The following is a 15,178-nucleotide window of genomic DNA, read 5'->3' as shown; positions in this document are numbered from 1 at the left end:
ACGGTATTTTGATAGGGATTGCATTGAATGTGTAGATTGCTCTAGGTAGCATTGACATCTTCACAATGTTGGTTCTCCCAATCCATGAGCATGGAACGTTTTTCCATTTCTTTGTGTCTTCTTCAATTTCTTTCACGAGTATTTTATAGTTTTCTGAGTACAGATCCTTTGCCTCTTTGGTTAAATTTATTCCTAGGTATTTTATGGTTTTGGGTGCAATTGTAAATGGGATCGACTCCTTGATTTGTCTCTCTTCTGTCTTGTTGTTGGTGTATAGGAATGCCACTGATTTCTGTGCATTGATTTTATATCCTGCTACTGTACTGAATTCCTGTATGAGTTCTAGCAGTTTTGGGGTGGAGTCTTTTGGGTTTTCCACATACAGTATCATATCATCTGCAAAGAGTGAGAGTTTGATGAAGAGACTGCCTTTTCCCCATTGTATATTCTTGCCTCCTTCATCATAGATTAATTGACTATTTAAGCCATAGATTTATTTCCGAGCTTTTATTCTGTTCCATTGATCAATGTGTCTATTTTTTGCCAGTACCATACTGTTTAGATTACTATAGCTTTGTAGTATAATTTGAAATCTGGGACCATTTTTGCCTCCAGCTTTTTTCTTTCTCAAGATTGCTTTGGCTATTCAGGGTCTTCTGTGCTTCATAAAAATTTTATGATTATTTGTTTTAGTTCTGTGAAAAGTGCCTTTGGTATTTTGATAGAGATTGCATTGAATCTGAGGACTGTTTTGTGTTGTATGGACATTTTAACAATATTATATCTTACAACCCATGAGTATAGTATATCTTTCCATTTACTTGTGTTATCTTCATTTCTTTCATCAGTGTCTTATAGTTTTCAGAATACATGTGTTTTACCTCCTTGGTAAATTTATTAAATTTATTCCTTGGCATTTTATTTTATTTTATTTTTTGATATAATTGTAAATGGCATTGTTTCCTTAATTTCTCATTCTGATAGTTCATTATTAGTGTTTAGAAATTAGTGTATAGCAACAGATTTCCAAATATTGATTTTGTATCCTGCAAATTTACTGAATTCATTTTTTATTCTAATAGTTTTTTGGTGGTGGCCTTAAAGGTTTATATATATATGGTATTATATCATCAACATGTAGTTAACAATTTTACTTCTTCCTTTCCAATTTGGATACCTTTTATTTTGGTTTAGGTATCACAGTAATGCTGGCCTCATAGAGTGAGCTTGGAAGAATTCCTTCCATTTCAACTTTTTGGAATAATTTGAGAAGACTAGGTATTAACTGTTCTTTAAGTATTTGGTAAAATGCAACTGTGAAGCCATCTGGGCTTGGATTTTTGTTTGTTAGGATTTTTGGTTGCTGATTGATTTGCATTACTAGTAATCAGTCTGTTCCGATTTTTATATCTTCCTGTTTCAGTCTTAGAGTACTGTATGTTTCTAGGGATTTATCCATTTCTTCTAGGTTTTCTAATTTATTGGTGTTTAATTGCTTGTAGTAGTCTTTAGTAATTTTTACGATCCTTTGTGTTTCTGTGTTATAAGTTATAACTTCTCCTTTTTCACTTCTGATTTTATTTATTTGGGCCCTCTCTCTTATTTTCTTGATGAGTCTTGCTAAGGGTTTATCAATTTTGTTTATCTTTTTGAAGAAAAGTTTTATTTTTTTAGTCTCTGTTTATTTCTGCTCTCAGTTTTATTATTTCCTTCTTTTGACTAATTTTGTGCTTTTTTTTTTCCTAGTTCCTTTAAGAGTAAGTTTGTTGAATCACAGACCTGTACCTCTGAAACAAACACTATATGTTAAAAAAAAGAAGAAGATAGTAGGAAGGGAAAAATGAAGGGGGGGAATTGGAGGGGGAGATGAATCATGAGAGACTATGGACTCTGAGAAACAATCTGAGGGTTCTAGAGAAGAGGGGGTGGGGGGATGGGTTAGCCTGGTGATAAGTATTAAAGAGGGCACGTTCTGCATGGATCACTGGGTGTTATATGCAAACAATCAATCATGGAACACTACATCAAAAACTAATGATGTAATATATGGTGATTAACATAACATAATAAAATAAAATAAATTAAGTTTAGATTGCTTACATTTGAGATTTTTCTTGTTTCCAGAGGTGGACGTATATCACTATAAACTTTCCTTTTAGAACTGCTTTTGCTGTATCCCACAGATTTTGGAACATTGTGTTTTCATTTTTTTTTTAATAGTAAAACAAATTTATTAGATATGTCCAGTCAGCAATGGTGATCTTCTTGCTGGTCTTGCCATTCCTGGACCCAAAGCACTCCATGGCTTCCACAGTACTCATGCCCTCTTTCACCTTGCCAAGGACCATGTGCTTGCCATGCAACCACTCAGTCTTGGCCATGCAGATGAAACACTGGGAACCATTTGTTTTGGGTCCAGCATTTGCCATGGGCAAGATGCCAGGACCCATATGCTTCAGGGTGAAATTCTCATTATCAAATTTCTCCCTGTAAATGGACTTGCTGCCAGTGTCATTATGGCACGTGAAGTCACCGCTCTGGCACATAAATCCCAGAATAATCCTGTGAAAGCAGGGATCTTTATAAACAAATACTTTCTCCCTAGTGCTCATGAAAGTTCTCTGCTGTCTTTGGAAACTTGTTTGCAAACAGCTCAAAGGAGATGTGGCCTAAAGGCTTGCCATCCATGGCGATGTTGAAGAACACAGTGGGGTTGACCATGGCTGGGTGGCACAGGTGGCTCTAGAGCAGCTGTCTGCAAAGCCTGTGTTTTCATTTTCATTTATCTCTAGGTAGTTTTTGATTTTCTTTGAATTTTTCATTGACCCATTGGTTGTTTAGTGGTATGTTTGTTTCCGTGTATATGTATGTTTGTTCCAGTTTTATTGTAATTGATTCCTAGTTTTATATCATTGTGGTTGGAAAAGATGCATGATATGATTTCAATCTTCTTAACTTTATTGAGACTTGTTTTGTGGCCTCATATGTGATCTATCCTGGAGAATGTTCCATGTGCATCCATTCTTAAGAAGAATGTGTGTTCTGCTGATTTGGGTTTGAATGTTCTATGTATATGTTTACTAGTTCCATTTGGTCTAATGTATCATTTAAGACCAATATTTCCGTATTAATTTTTTGTCTGGGCGATTTATCCATTGATGTAGGTGGGGTGTTAAAGTCCCCTGCTACTATTGTATTATAGTTAATTTCTCCCTTTGTGTCTTTTAATATTTGTTTTGTATGTTTAAGTGCTCCTCTGTATGTAATGACTTTCTTTGTCCTGTTACACTTTGTTTTAAAGTCTCTTTTGCACAATGTTTATAGCAGCATTATCTTCAATAGCCAGATTATGGAAACAGCCCAAGTGTCCATCAACTGATGAATGGATAAAGAAGATGTGGTATATATAGACCATAGAATATTACTCAGTCATAAAAAAGAATGAAAGCTAGCCACTTGCAAAACATGGATGGAGCTAAAGAGTATATTGCTAAGTGAAATAAGTCAGAGAAAGACGAGTACCATATGATTTCACTCATGTGGAATTTAAGAAACAAAATTGATGAACATATGGGAGAGGGGAAAAGAGAGGGAAACAAACCAAGAAACGGACTCAACCTTAGAGAACAAACTGATGATTACCAGAGGGGAAGTGGCGGGGGGGGGGATGAGTCAAATAGGTGATGGGGATTAAAGAGTGCACTTGTTGTGATAAGCACTAGGTTTTGTATGGAAGTGTTGAAACACTATACTGTACACATGAAACTAATATTACACGGTATGTTAACTAACTGGAATTTAAATAAAGATTTAAAAAACAAAAAGATATGATTTATTTATTATTTATTTATGTATTTATATTTTTAAAATATTTTATTTATTTATTTGAGAGAGAGAGAGAGAGAAACAGCATGAGAGGGGAGAAGATCAGAGGGAGAAGCAGGATCCCCACTGAGCCGGGAGCCTGATGTGGGACTCGATCCCAGGACTCCGGAATCATGACCTGAGCCGAAGGCAGTCGCTTAACCAACTGAGCCACCCAGGCGCACCAAAAGATATGATTTAAACAAAAGATTTATTTAACTAACTAACTAGGAAAAAAAGTCTATTTTGTCTGATATAAGTGTTGCTACCCCAGCTTTCTTTCCATTACCATTTGCATGAAATATCTTTTTTTTTAAAGATTTTATTTATTTATTTGAGAGACACAGACAGAGATAGCAAGGGAGCATGAGTGGGGAGGAGAGGGAGAAGCAGGCTCCCACCAAGCAGGGAGCCCAACATGGGACTTGATACCATGATCTTGAGATCATGACTTGCGCTGAAGGCAGACACTTAACCCACTGAGCCACCCAGGCATCGCTGCATGAAATATCTTTTTCTACCTTTTCACTTTCAGTGTGTGTGTGTCTTCAGGTTTGAAGTGAATCTCTTGTAGGCAGCATGTAAATGGATCTTGGTTTTTTTTTTTTTTAATTCATTCAGTTACCCTATGTTTTTTGATTGGAGCATTTAGTCCGTTTACATTTTTTTATTTTTTTTAATATTTTTTATTGTTATGTTAATCACCGTACATTACATCATTAGTTTTTGATGTAGTGTTCCATGATTCATTGTTTGTGCATAACACCCAGTGCTCCACGCAGAATGTGCCCTCTTTAATACCCATCACCAGGCTAACCCATCCCCCACCCCCAAAGTAATTATTGATAGGTATGTACTTATTGTCATTTTGTTGATTGCTTTTGTGGTTCTCTGTTCTTTTCTTCTCTTGTTCTCTTCCCTTATAATTTGATGAGTTTCTTTAGTGTTATGTTTGGATTCCATTCTCATTACTTTTTGTGTATCTATTATAAGTTTTTTGTTTGTGTTTACTAGGAGGTTCATGTAACAACCTATGTATACAGCAGTCTATTTTAAATTGGTGGTCGTTTAAATTTGAATGCATTCTAAGAGCTCTACATTCTCCCCTCTCCATGTTTTATATTTTTGATATCTTTTAAGTCTTTTTATTTTGTGTATCCCTTAACTAATATTGCAGTTATACTTGATTTTATAATTTTTGTCTTTTAACAACTTCACACTAACTTTATAAGTGATTGATCCATTACCTTTATTATATGTTTGCCTTTACCATTGAGATTTTTTTCTTTCATCTATTTTCTTATTTCTGGTAATGGTCTTTTCTTTTTCACTTAAAGAAGTCCCTTTAGTATTTTTTATGCAACCTTCCTATTGTGGTGGGGCCGTGACTGCTGGGGGATGTACTGATTTGTGGGACTACTCCTGTGCCTGGCTGGCTGCATGGTTCATCCATGACTCCTAAGGCCATGCTGTTGGATGGGAGTAGCCCACCAGCCAGGCTGGCTATGAAAGCCCAGTTGTGACTACTGTGGGTGCACTGGTAGCTGAAGATGTTGTCTTGTCAACTATAGTTCTGACCAAGGTGCACGTTGTGCATGGCTGTCAATGGGGCAGGCCACCTGGTGTTAATAGCCTAAAGGGAGGATTTTAAAATGTTGCCTGCCAGCTCCAGGATCAGCAGAGCAGAACAAGATAACAAAATGGCTGCTACCAGCGTCTCAGTCTCAGGGAGAGCCCTGTCTGCCTACTCCCTCTCCAGCAGGTACTCCAAGATTAGTCAGTTGGGTCTCCATCACCTATCAATCTGGTGTTTTTGTGCTGGTTTCCAGGTTGAGTGTGTTTGTGAATGAGTCCTTAAGAGTGGGTTTTCCTTTCCCTTCAGTTCTATAGTTTTCCTGGAGATATTCCCTGTTGGTTTTCAAATCCATGTGTTTTGGGGGCTTTTCTCTCCTATGCAGGATCTGAGGGTTGTGGAGCATCTTTTATCTCTCTGGGTGCTTGCTGTCCCTTGTTGTAGAGGCTTCGTTGATTCAGTTTCTAGGTCCCCTTCAGAGGGAATTATTCCATTTGTAGTTGTGGATTTGTTGGGTCTACGAGAGGAGGTGAGCTCAGGATTTTCCTACGCCACCATCTTGAACGTTGTCCTCATTCGTTGACTTAACTCTGGAATTTGTTGGTATCTTTCGTGGCAAGCTCATTTTGGTTGTGTATTTTTTCCCTTATATCATTAAGCTATTTGAGTTTTCTTGTGGCCCACTGAGTTTCTTTTTTTCAAACCAGCTGTTTTTGTTTTTTTTTTTGTTTAAAATTCCCAGTTTTATTGAAACACAACTTATATCCATCATTGTATAAGTTTAAGGGGTACAGCATAATGGTTTTACTTACATATATTGTGAGATGATTACAATAAGTTTAGTTAGCATCCATCATCTCATATAGATACAATAAAAAGAGAAAACAAAGAAAGAAAAAAATTTTTTTTTCCTTTTGATGAGACTCTTAGGGTTTTCTCTCTTAACTTTCCTGTATATAATACAGCAGCATTAACCATAGTCATGTGTACATTACATCCCTTGTACTTATTTATCTTGTAACTGCAAGTTTTTATCTTTTGACCCCCTTCCTCCATTCCCTTTCCTCCTACTCCCCTGCTTCTGGTAACCACAAATCATATATTTTTCTGAGTTTGGTGTGTTTTTTGCTTGCTCGTTTGTTTTAGATTTCACATATAAGTGAGATCATATAGTATTTGCCTTTCTCTCTCTATTTCACTTAGCATAATGCCCTCAAAGTTCATCCATGTTGTTGCAAATGGCAGGATTTCCTTGTGTTTTTTTTTTAATTTAAATTTTATTTTTTTAAGATTTATTTATTTGAAAGAGAGAGAGAGAGAGCATGAGCAGGAGGAGGGACAGGGGGAGAAAGAGACAGAATCCTCAAGGAGACTCCTGCCTCAGAATTTGATCCCAGGATCTTGAGATCATGACCTGAGCAAAAATCAAGAGTTCGCTGCCTAACCAACTGAGCCACCCATGCGCCCCTTTTGTGTGTGTGTGTGTGTGTGTGTGTGTGTGTGTGTGTGTGTGTGTGATGGCTAAATAATGTTGCATTGTATATATTTGTACCACAACTTCTTTATCCATTCATCTGTTGATGGACACCTGGGTTGTTTTCATATGTATGTCTATTGCAAATAATGCTGCTATGAACATGAGGGTGCAGATATCTTTCTGAATTAGTGTTTTCTCAAAGCAGCTATTTTAAATTCTTTATCATCTAGATCACAATATTCCATGGTTTTGAACCCAGTTGTTGGGAATTATTATTTTCTTTTTGGTGATGGCATATTTCCTTGATTTCCTTATGCCAATGAATGTGGCACTATTCATTGTTGTTGCTTTATCTGGGGTTGCTGAGGATTTGTGCGGGTAGAACTGCTCCACTCTCTCTCCCTCTTGTGGCAGAATTCTAGATTCTTTATGTTTTCTCACATTCTTACAACTTACTAGGCTCGCTGCTGGAAACTTCTTTTTGTTTTCCAGAGGGTGGCACTAAAGCATCAGTTTGTAGTTTTTCCCTTGCTGACCCTGGTCTGTTTTTCTGAGAGCGTTCTAGTTACCAGACCTGCTCACCGCGGAATGTGGGAGCAAGTCTGAGGGTCTGGGGTGGGAGCGGGGCTGGGGTGGGGTGTTGGTTTAACACTGTGGAGGGGGGTGTTGGGGGTGCCCTTGTGGGGTGATCCTCCGGTGGGTTACTCCCAAAGGCTTGTGTGCAGACTTCCTGCTGAAGTCCTGAAGCAGTGAGCAGGGGCTGCATCCCTTTAATGCCCTTTGAAATTCTTATTTGCTTCCTTTTTTTCCTCCTCCCTCGCAGACTTGGAGGTCATGCCTCAGTACTCTGAATGCTGCTGGAGAGAAACAAGACTTCTCTGGCCGTGACTGACACAGCTGGGAAGACAAGCGCGGTTATTGGAAAATTATTATTTTCTTTTGGTGATGACATGTTTCCTTGATCTTTCATGTTTCTTGTAGTTTTGTATTACTGTCTTTACATTTGAAGCAACAGACACCTACTGAAATCTTTGCTAGTTACCTTTGGATGAGGTGTTCTGTTTGATGGTGTTATTACTAACTGAGGCTTTCTCTTTGTATCCACACACCTGCTCCACTCTTTTTGCTCTCTCCTTTGGCAGAATTCTTAAGCTTTTATGTCTTCTCTGGTTCTTGCAACTCACCATGTTGGCAACTGGAAACCTCTCTTGTTGTTGTTGTACAGAAGGTGGTGGTAGAGCTCAAATGTATGGCTTCTTCCTTTCCCACGGACCATGGCCTGTTTTGTGAGCACACACCTTATCCATACTTTTGTGTTTTATTCGTGCGTGGAGGAAAAGTGTACACCGAATAGGAAAATGCACATGCTTTTCTAAAGAACGGGGCCAGTTAAAAAATTATTGGAAAAGAAGAAAAAAAAAACATAGGTAGGATTAAGGCACATAGTTTTCCTAATTACTTCAAAATTAGTTGCAATAAATACCTAAGGAATGTCACAAACAAAGCAGCGACCTTGAAATTATATGTGATTCCCATCAAAGTTTTGAAATGTCACTGTGTTTAATTCTAGGAACTACGTGACCAAAGCATCTTCTACAGCCATTGTTTCCTCTTTTTAAGAAACAGTGCAATTACTAAACTGAACCTACAGTGAAGATCAAGGTTCCTCACAGGGATCAAGCCCCAAGCACGGAGACACCTTGATGGTGAGATGCTAGGGATTCCCTGGCTGCTGCCCCAGCTGGCTTATGCCAAATACGCCTTCAGCGACTTAAAGAGGTTTCCTTGTATCTCTAGCTGTTTAGGATTTTGTTAAAGGAGCATATGTTGCATTCTATCAGTTGCAATTTCAGTATCTAGTGTGATTATCAGAGGTTGCTCTCCTTTAATCTGTTGACACTCATTCCTTAGTAGTTTTCCCAATAAATTGCAGTCGTCTTGCATTTCGAGGACAAAACCTTTCTTGGTCACAATACGTTAGGCTTTCGGTACAGTGTGTGGGTCTCACTTTGCTAATGTTTATTTAGGAGTTTTGCACATATACCATTTTAACCACTTCTTTCTTCTTCGTGTGCTATCCTTTGGGTTTTTTTTTTTCCTTCTTTTTAATTGGGTTAAAGTACACATAACTTAGATTTCCCATCTTAACCATTTTTAAGTGTACAGTTCGTGGTATTAAATACATTCACATTGTTGCACAACCATCATGCCATCTGAGCCGCTCTTTTCTCTTGTGAAGTTGAAATAAAGCTGAAACTCTGTACCTTTTCTCCCCTTTCTCCACCCCTGGCAACCACCACTGTACTTTTTGTCTTTATGATTTTGACAACTCTAAGTACTCATATAATGTTGGTATATAAGATATCTCCATCTCCCTGTTGACACTGTGTGAAAAGCATTTTGTTCTTCATTTGACTCATTCAGCATAACGAGATGGCATTGCTAATAAAATATTATGTTCATCCTCCAATAAATTCTGTATACATGAATCAGCAATCAACCTTAATCTGAAAAAAAATATGTTCCACAAAATATAAACACTATACACTAAGCTCAGTTCAGTTTTGGTTATGTTTTCTCTTCCAAAATGAGGATACATTTACTTAAATCTAAATAACTAATGCTCAATATTTACTTTCCTAAGTGTTTAACTTTCTTTAAATGTGACAAAAATATGAGATTTAGGGAGATTGAAATTTTAACTACTTTTATATCCTACATTATTTAACTTAAGTTTTTACCTAATACTCTTCTTGTATTATAAATGTTTTAAAAACATTTTTCCATATGGATGCTTCTATTTAATCTTACTCTCTCTGTCTAACAAGGGTTTGGGACTTGCCAGTATGTTTGTAGAAGATACCGTTAGCTATTTAACAAGCTGACATTGGATTCTGCTTGGCGCTCATAATTAAACTGTATATCCAAGCCTCCAGTGCAGGTAGATGAGGCCATGCTGCTGAATTCTAGCCAGATAGTGTGAGCAGAAGTGGTGGGTATCCCTTCCAGGCCTGGTCAGAAGGAAGTTCTATGTATATTCCTCCATGTTCTTTCTCTCTTCTTATTGAACGGGGTGAAAATGACATCTGTTACATTGAAAACCACATATTGGAGATGGCAAAGTCACTGTTAGCTGGGTTCTGGAGTGACCACCTGGAGGTAGACTCAGCCTGCTAGAAACACCTTTCCTAGACTGTGCATGTCAAGAGATTCTGTGCATGTGAGAGATTCTGCAGCATATTTGCTACTTTTTATTATAACTAGTGTTATCAATTTTTTAAAAAAGATTTTATTTATTTATTTGAAAGAGAGAGAAAACAAGCAGTGGAGAGGAGCAGAGGGAGGGAGAGAGAGAGAGAAACTGACTTCCTGATGAGCAGGAAGCCCCATGTGGGGCTCGATTCCGGGACCGAATATCATGACCTGAGCTGAGGGCTTACTGAGCTGCTCAGGCGCCCCTAGTGTTACCAATTAATACCGGGATTCCTTATTTGAGGCAAGACAAAAGGAGAAAATAAAATAGGGTGGGGATAATAGATTAAGAATGCGGCAAACAAAACAAAACAAACCCCACACTATTATAACCTCTATACTTACTTGGAGAGGCATACAGATTTGGATCTAAGACAAAGGAGACTAATTCTGATTAATAAGCAAATCACAATATAAGAACACAAATGCGAGCAATTTCACAAGACAAAGTATGATAATGTAGGGATTTCTCTTGCCATTCAACCTAAAGTGGTAATTATGTAAAAGTGTTTCCCACAACCTTTGGGTCAATATTCTTATAGTGTTTCAAAGACTGTTTTAATAATCCCCAATATATGTTGATATCATTACATGGGAGCTCCATTTTTTTTTTAAAGATTTTATTTATTTGTTTGACAGACCGTGAGAGAGCACAAGCAGGGGGAGCAGCAGAGGGAGGGGGAGGAGCAGGTTCTCCACTGAGTAGGGAGTCCAATGAGGGGCTCGATCTCTTGACCCTGGGATCATGACCTGAGCCACCCAGGTGCCCATACACTGGAGCTCCTTTTAGTAAAAATAATTTGGATGGGGTAAAAATGAAATAGTTTAAATCCACATCTCTCCACTGATCTAGAATGATAGAAGAGCAGGTACAATATTATCTAGTCCAGTGGGCTAGTCTCTGAAAACTAGTTCCTGTAGCTCTTTGAATGCCGGTTGAATTCACAAGCATATGTCATTCTGATGTGTCAGTAGGCTTAGTATTCTTTTATGACAGCTGAGAATCCCAGCAATCCTGGGTGCCATATCAGCAGGTCTTCCCTCCTCTGCTCAGAATAATGTCAAAAGAAGAACACATTTTATGTTTTAAGATTTTTTTTAAAAAAGTGCAACTCTCTCCTCATTTATTGAGCATCTATGTTTGATCCACACTGGACCCAGCTTTGATCTTAACAACAGTTTTTCTTGTTCAGAATTTATAATCTAGATCAGATGTTATGGGGCCTCTTAAGAGAGGACTCTGTACCAGATTGTTAAGACAGGAAAAGCTTCCTGAAGGAGGCTACAACTCAAGTTGAGTCCTGAAAAGAACCCCAAAAAAGGTAAAAGACAGAAAAGCACGAGAAAAGGCGTGGGCAGGAAAGAAATAAGGCCTGTCACCTCTTTAGGGAACTGTAAATGTCTCCTTAGAGCCCAAGGGTTAAGTAAGAGGTGGGTTGAAGTGGTGACAGAGGTAAGAAAGGAATCAGATTATCAAGGACCAAATATACTATTCTCCACCGTTGATTTCATCTAGATGGGGAGCCACTGAAGATTTTCAACAGGACAGAGCTATGAAATTTGTATTTGAGAAAGAGCAATTTGAAGAGTGTGGAAGACAGGAAGGCCAGTAGCTGGGAGATCAAGTGGTAGTGGTGATAATAATAGTGAACGTTTATTAGACTGGAAGCAGTTATGTATTATTTCATTCTATCTTGCAACAAACCTTTGAGATCGGTGATATTAGCTCATGTTTATCTTACAAATGAGGAAAGTGAACCCTGGGAAAGTCACACTGCTAACAAGGGGCACTGTGGGTATTTGGACTCAAAGCCTTTCACCAAAGTCCACACTGTCTACTGAGCATTGGAGCCAATCCTTCAAATAGGTCCCATTAACTCAACTTCAAAATGTATCTCACAACCAGCTATTTCATATGCCCTCCAAGCTGTCACTCTGGCCCAGCCCCTGTTCTTGTTAGCCTGAATCATCACAGGGGCCTCCTCATTGGGCTTCCTTACTGTCACCCGTCTCTGTATTGTCCATTGTCACAGAACTTTCAAGTCTTAAACTATGTCAGTCTCCTGCTTACTGTCCCAATGGCTTCCCATCCCAAGGCCCCAAGTGAGCTGGCCTCCATCTACCTTTACATTTGTGTTGCCTGGGCTTCATTCTGAAGTACGAACAAGGCAAGCTTACTTTCTACCCATAGCTTTTCCACTGGCTGTTTCCTCTCTCAGGAATGCTCCTTCCCCTTGTCTTTCTCCTACAGGTTTCCTGTCATCCTTGAACCCTGTGCTCGAACAACCGTGCTTTCTTGACTAATTTCCTACATGACACTCTCTCTAGGAGGGATGGAGATGTGCGTGTATTTATATATGTGAAGAGGCACCTTACTTTTACAACTTCTCAGTTTACACTTTCTTACCTTATATGGTATTTTATTCTTCCTTAGGACTGGTCATTTTTTTTTAAAGATTTTATTTATTTATTTGAGAGAGAAAGAGAGAGAGTACAAGCAGGGGGAGTGGCAGGAAGAGGGAGAGGGAGAAGCAGACTCCCCACTCAGCAGAGAGCCTGATGCAGGGCTCAGACCCAGGACCCTGAGATCATGAGCTGAGCTGAAAGCAGACGCTTAACCCACTGAGCCACCCAGGCACCCCAGGACTGGTCATTTCTGATTTCATCTGCTGTTTTTGAATTTTTTGTAAATTCAATCTCTGAATATAGCTTCAGAGTCTCACAGCACGGTTTCCTTCATGTACTGATCACCATAATTCCTCCACTTTGATAACGAAGCTGAAGCTAAAAGAAATGAAGTGAACTGGCCCATCAGTGAGTAGCAGGACTAGATTTTAACCCATTTCCAGTGTTTTTCCCATAGACCTGGATATGCTTTTCCTGAAGTCCATGGTTGTTGGTAAACAGTTTAGTATGGGACAAGTTATGTGTTAACTTCAAGCTCAGGTACTGATATTTATGTTTATGAGCACTAGTCCAAATAATTTTTTAAAAACAATTTTATATTTTTCCATTTTTTTCCCTTAAAACTGTCAAGGTAAGCAAGAGGTCAAATTACCCTGATTTTATAGGTGAAGGAGACACAAAAAGGTAGGTGACTGTCTGAAATGGCAGTCTTGTGTTCCAGGGGTAATACTTTTTCCATTAAATTGCTCTCTAGTTAACTAAATAATAATATTTAATTAAACTATTGGCATGCAAAGGACCCGTGATCAAATTAACAGTGAAGAGTAGAGTAACTACATTTTCCAATGAGTTAGGGTTTGTTGTAAGGGCTTTCATAGAGAAATCACATTTATGGGACCCCTCTGTCTGAAAATAACAAGGTCTAGAATTAATATGGTACAATGACAGAATTACAAAAGACATGGCTAAAGAAAAACCTGGATCAATGAAAGACTGAAAATTTGAGCATAGCAGTATTTGTAGAGCACGTAATACATTTATAGAACTTAGTATTTGAGGATGGGAGTAGAAAGACAGGTGTTTTTAAAAAATTGGCGTAGATAAATTTTCAAATGTCAGAGACATAGATATTAGTAAAAATAATAATTGGAATATATCTAGTCTTCAAAATGAATGTTAAGGAGGCCACCACGACCTTCCATAATGATGCAATCCTGGGATAGATTGAGTATAGGTGTGACCATCAGCTCCTCATCCCTAAGATCAAGGCAGAAGTTTTAAGCATTTATCCAATAATTCAGTGTAAACTAATCCCTTTTATTTTTATATTCTGAAAGAATTTTTTACCCTAACAAATGATTACACTTAGGAAACTGTACCTGCCTTACTAGTCTGCTTTATCCACTTTCCCTTGGGGTTGATTTTGCTTTACAGAAAAGAACCATTAAAATTTCTTTCCTATGGAAGTGTTGAATCACTATATGTATACCTGAAGCTAATATCACACTGTAATTAGCTGGAATTAAAATAAAGATTTAAATAGATAGCCAAGCATTATATGCAGATACAGAAAGGCCTATATCAAGTAACAAATGAAAAATATAACTCCAAATCATGTGTGCACACTGACAGTAAGTGCATCTGTATATCCTATACCATATGATGCTAGAGAGTTAACAGTTGGTGATGCCAAAGAGTGGTTTCCGAGGAGCTTACTTAATCAGCCCTTTAGAGGGCTCTAGAAACCCTCATTTTTAACAGTAGCCCCCGAGGATTTCAGGTTTTGATTAAAAGTGTAGTTTGGGGAAGCTCTTTTAACCTCCTTTGTGTGTCAGATTACACACCCAGTAATTGAACAAAAAAATAAGTTCTTATTGTTCAAGTAGTTGAACAGAAGTAATTTTCTCATAAAAACTACTAATAGACACCTAAATGCAATGTGGTTGAAATATGAAATCATGTGTATTTGGTATTTGATATTTGTATTTTATTTCATAAAGGTAAGTGTCCTGATGAAAATCCATACAACAATGAGAAGCAAAACAGCAAACCCAAATACAAACAAAGGCATTTCTCTGAATTCTGTGTTTTGTTGAGTGTCAAAAGCCACCAACCTTTTAATTCTTTTCTTGTACATTATTCTGTATGCACAATCTCTGCATCTGACTGGGTTCCTGGATTTTATGTCATTTTCTGTGAGACATTTCCCACAGATAAGTGTCATTGGCTGCTGCTTTGTGGGTTGAATGTCCTTCTGAGTGTCCATTATTCGTCTCCAGGTAGCAGGGAGACAGTACCCACGCTGCACTTACAGGTTCTGGCTCGTCATGGTGTCGCCAAGATATTCTGTTTTTACCAGTCTTGCAAAATTACCTTCCCATCACATTTCTCATATAAATACAAATTTAGGTATTTTCACTGTGACATTTGTCATATTCATGCAATTTCACACAGTAAAGACAACAAAGGTAAATCAGTTATTTCAATATGATATTAAAAACCCAGTGAAATTCTCTGGGTTTGTTTATGTTTCTTACAGTCTTGTTCTAAATAACGGATAGAAAAACACTGTTATTTAAATGACCTTTACATGTTGAAAAATCCCA

At 37.9% G+C, this 15,178-nt stretch overlaps 1 protein-coding gene and 1 pseudogene across 1 annotated transcript; both read right to left on the bottom strand.

The window, feature by feature from the left end:
- Positions 1-2,213: 2,213 nt before the first annotated feature.
- Positions 2,214-3,956, bottom strand: LOC113925430 (annotated as a pseudogene).
- Positions 3,957-14,559: 10,603 nt separating this feature from the next.
- LOC113925431 (DNA-directed RNA polymerases I, II, and III subunit RPABC4-like) lies at positions 14,560-14,838 on the bottom strand. Its single transcript, XM_035726354.1, has one exon. It carries the CDS (start codon positions 14,836-14,838, stop codon positions 14,560-14,562), a length of 279 nt encoding a protein of 92 aa, XP_035582247.1.
- Between the last annotated feature and the right edge of the window lie 340 nt (positions 14,839-15,178).

Source organism: Zalophus californianus, chromosome 2 (assembly GCF_009762305.2).
Source record: "Zalophus californianus isolate mZalCal1 chromosome 2, mZalCal1.pri.v2, whole genome shotgun sequence".
NCBI lineage: Eukaryota > Metazoa > Chordata > Mammalia > Carnivora > Otariidae > Zalophus > Zalophus californianus.
Note: the sequence above shows the minus strand (reverse complement) of the source record. Positions and strands in the feature narration are given on the sequence as shown.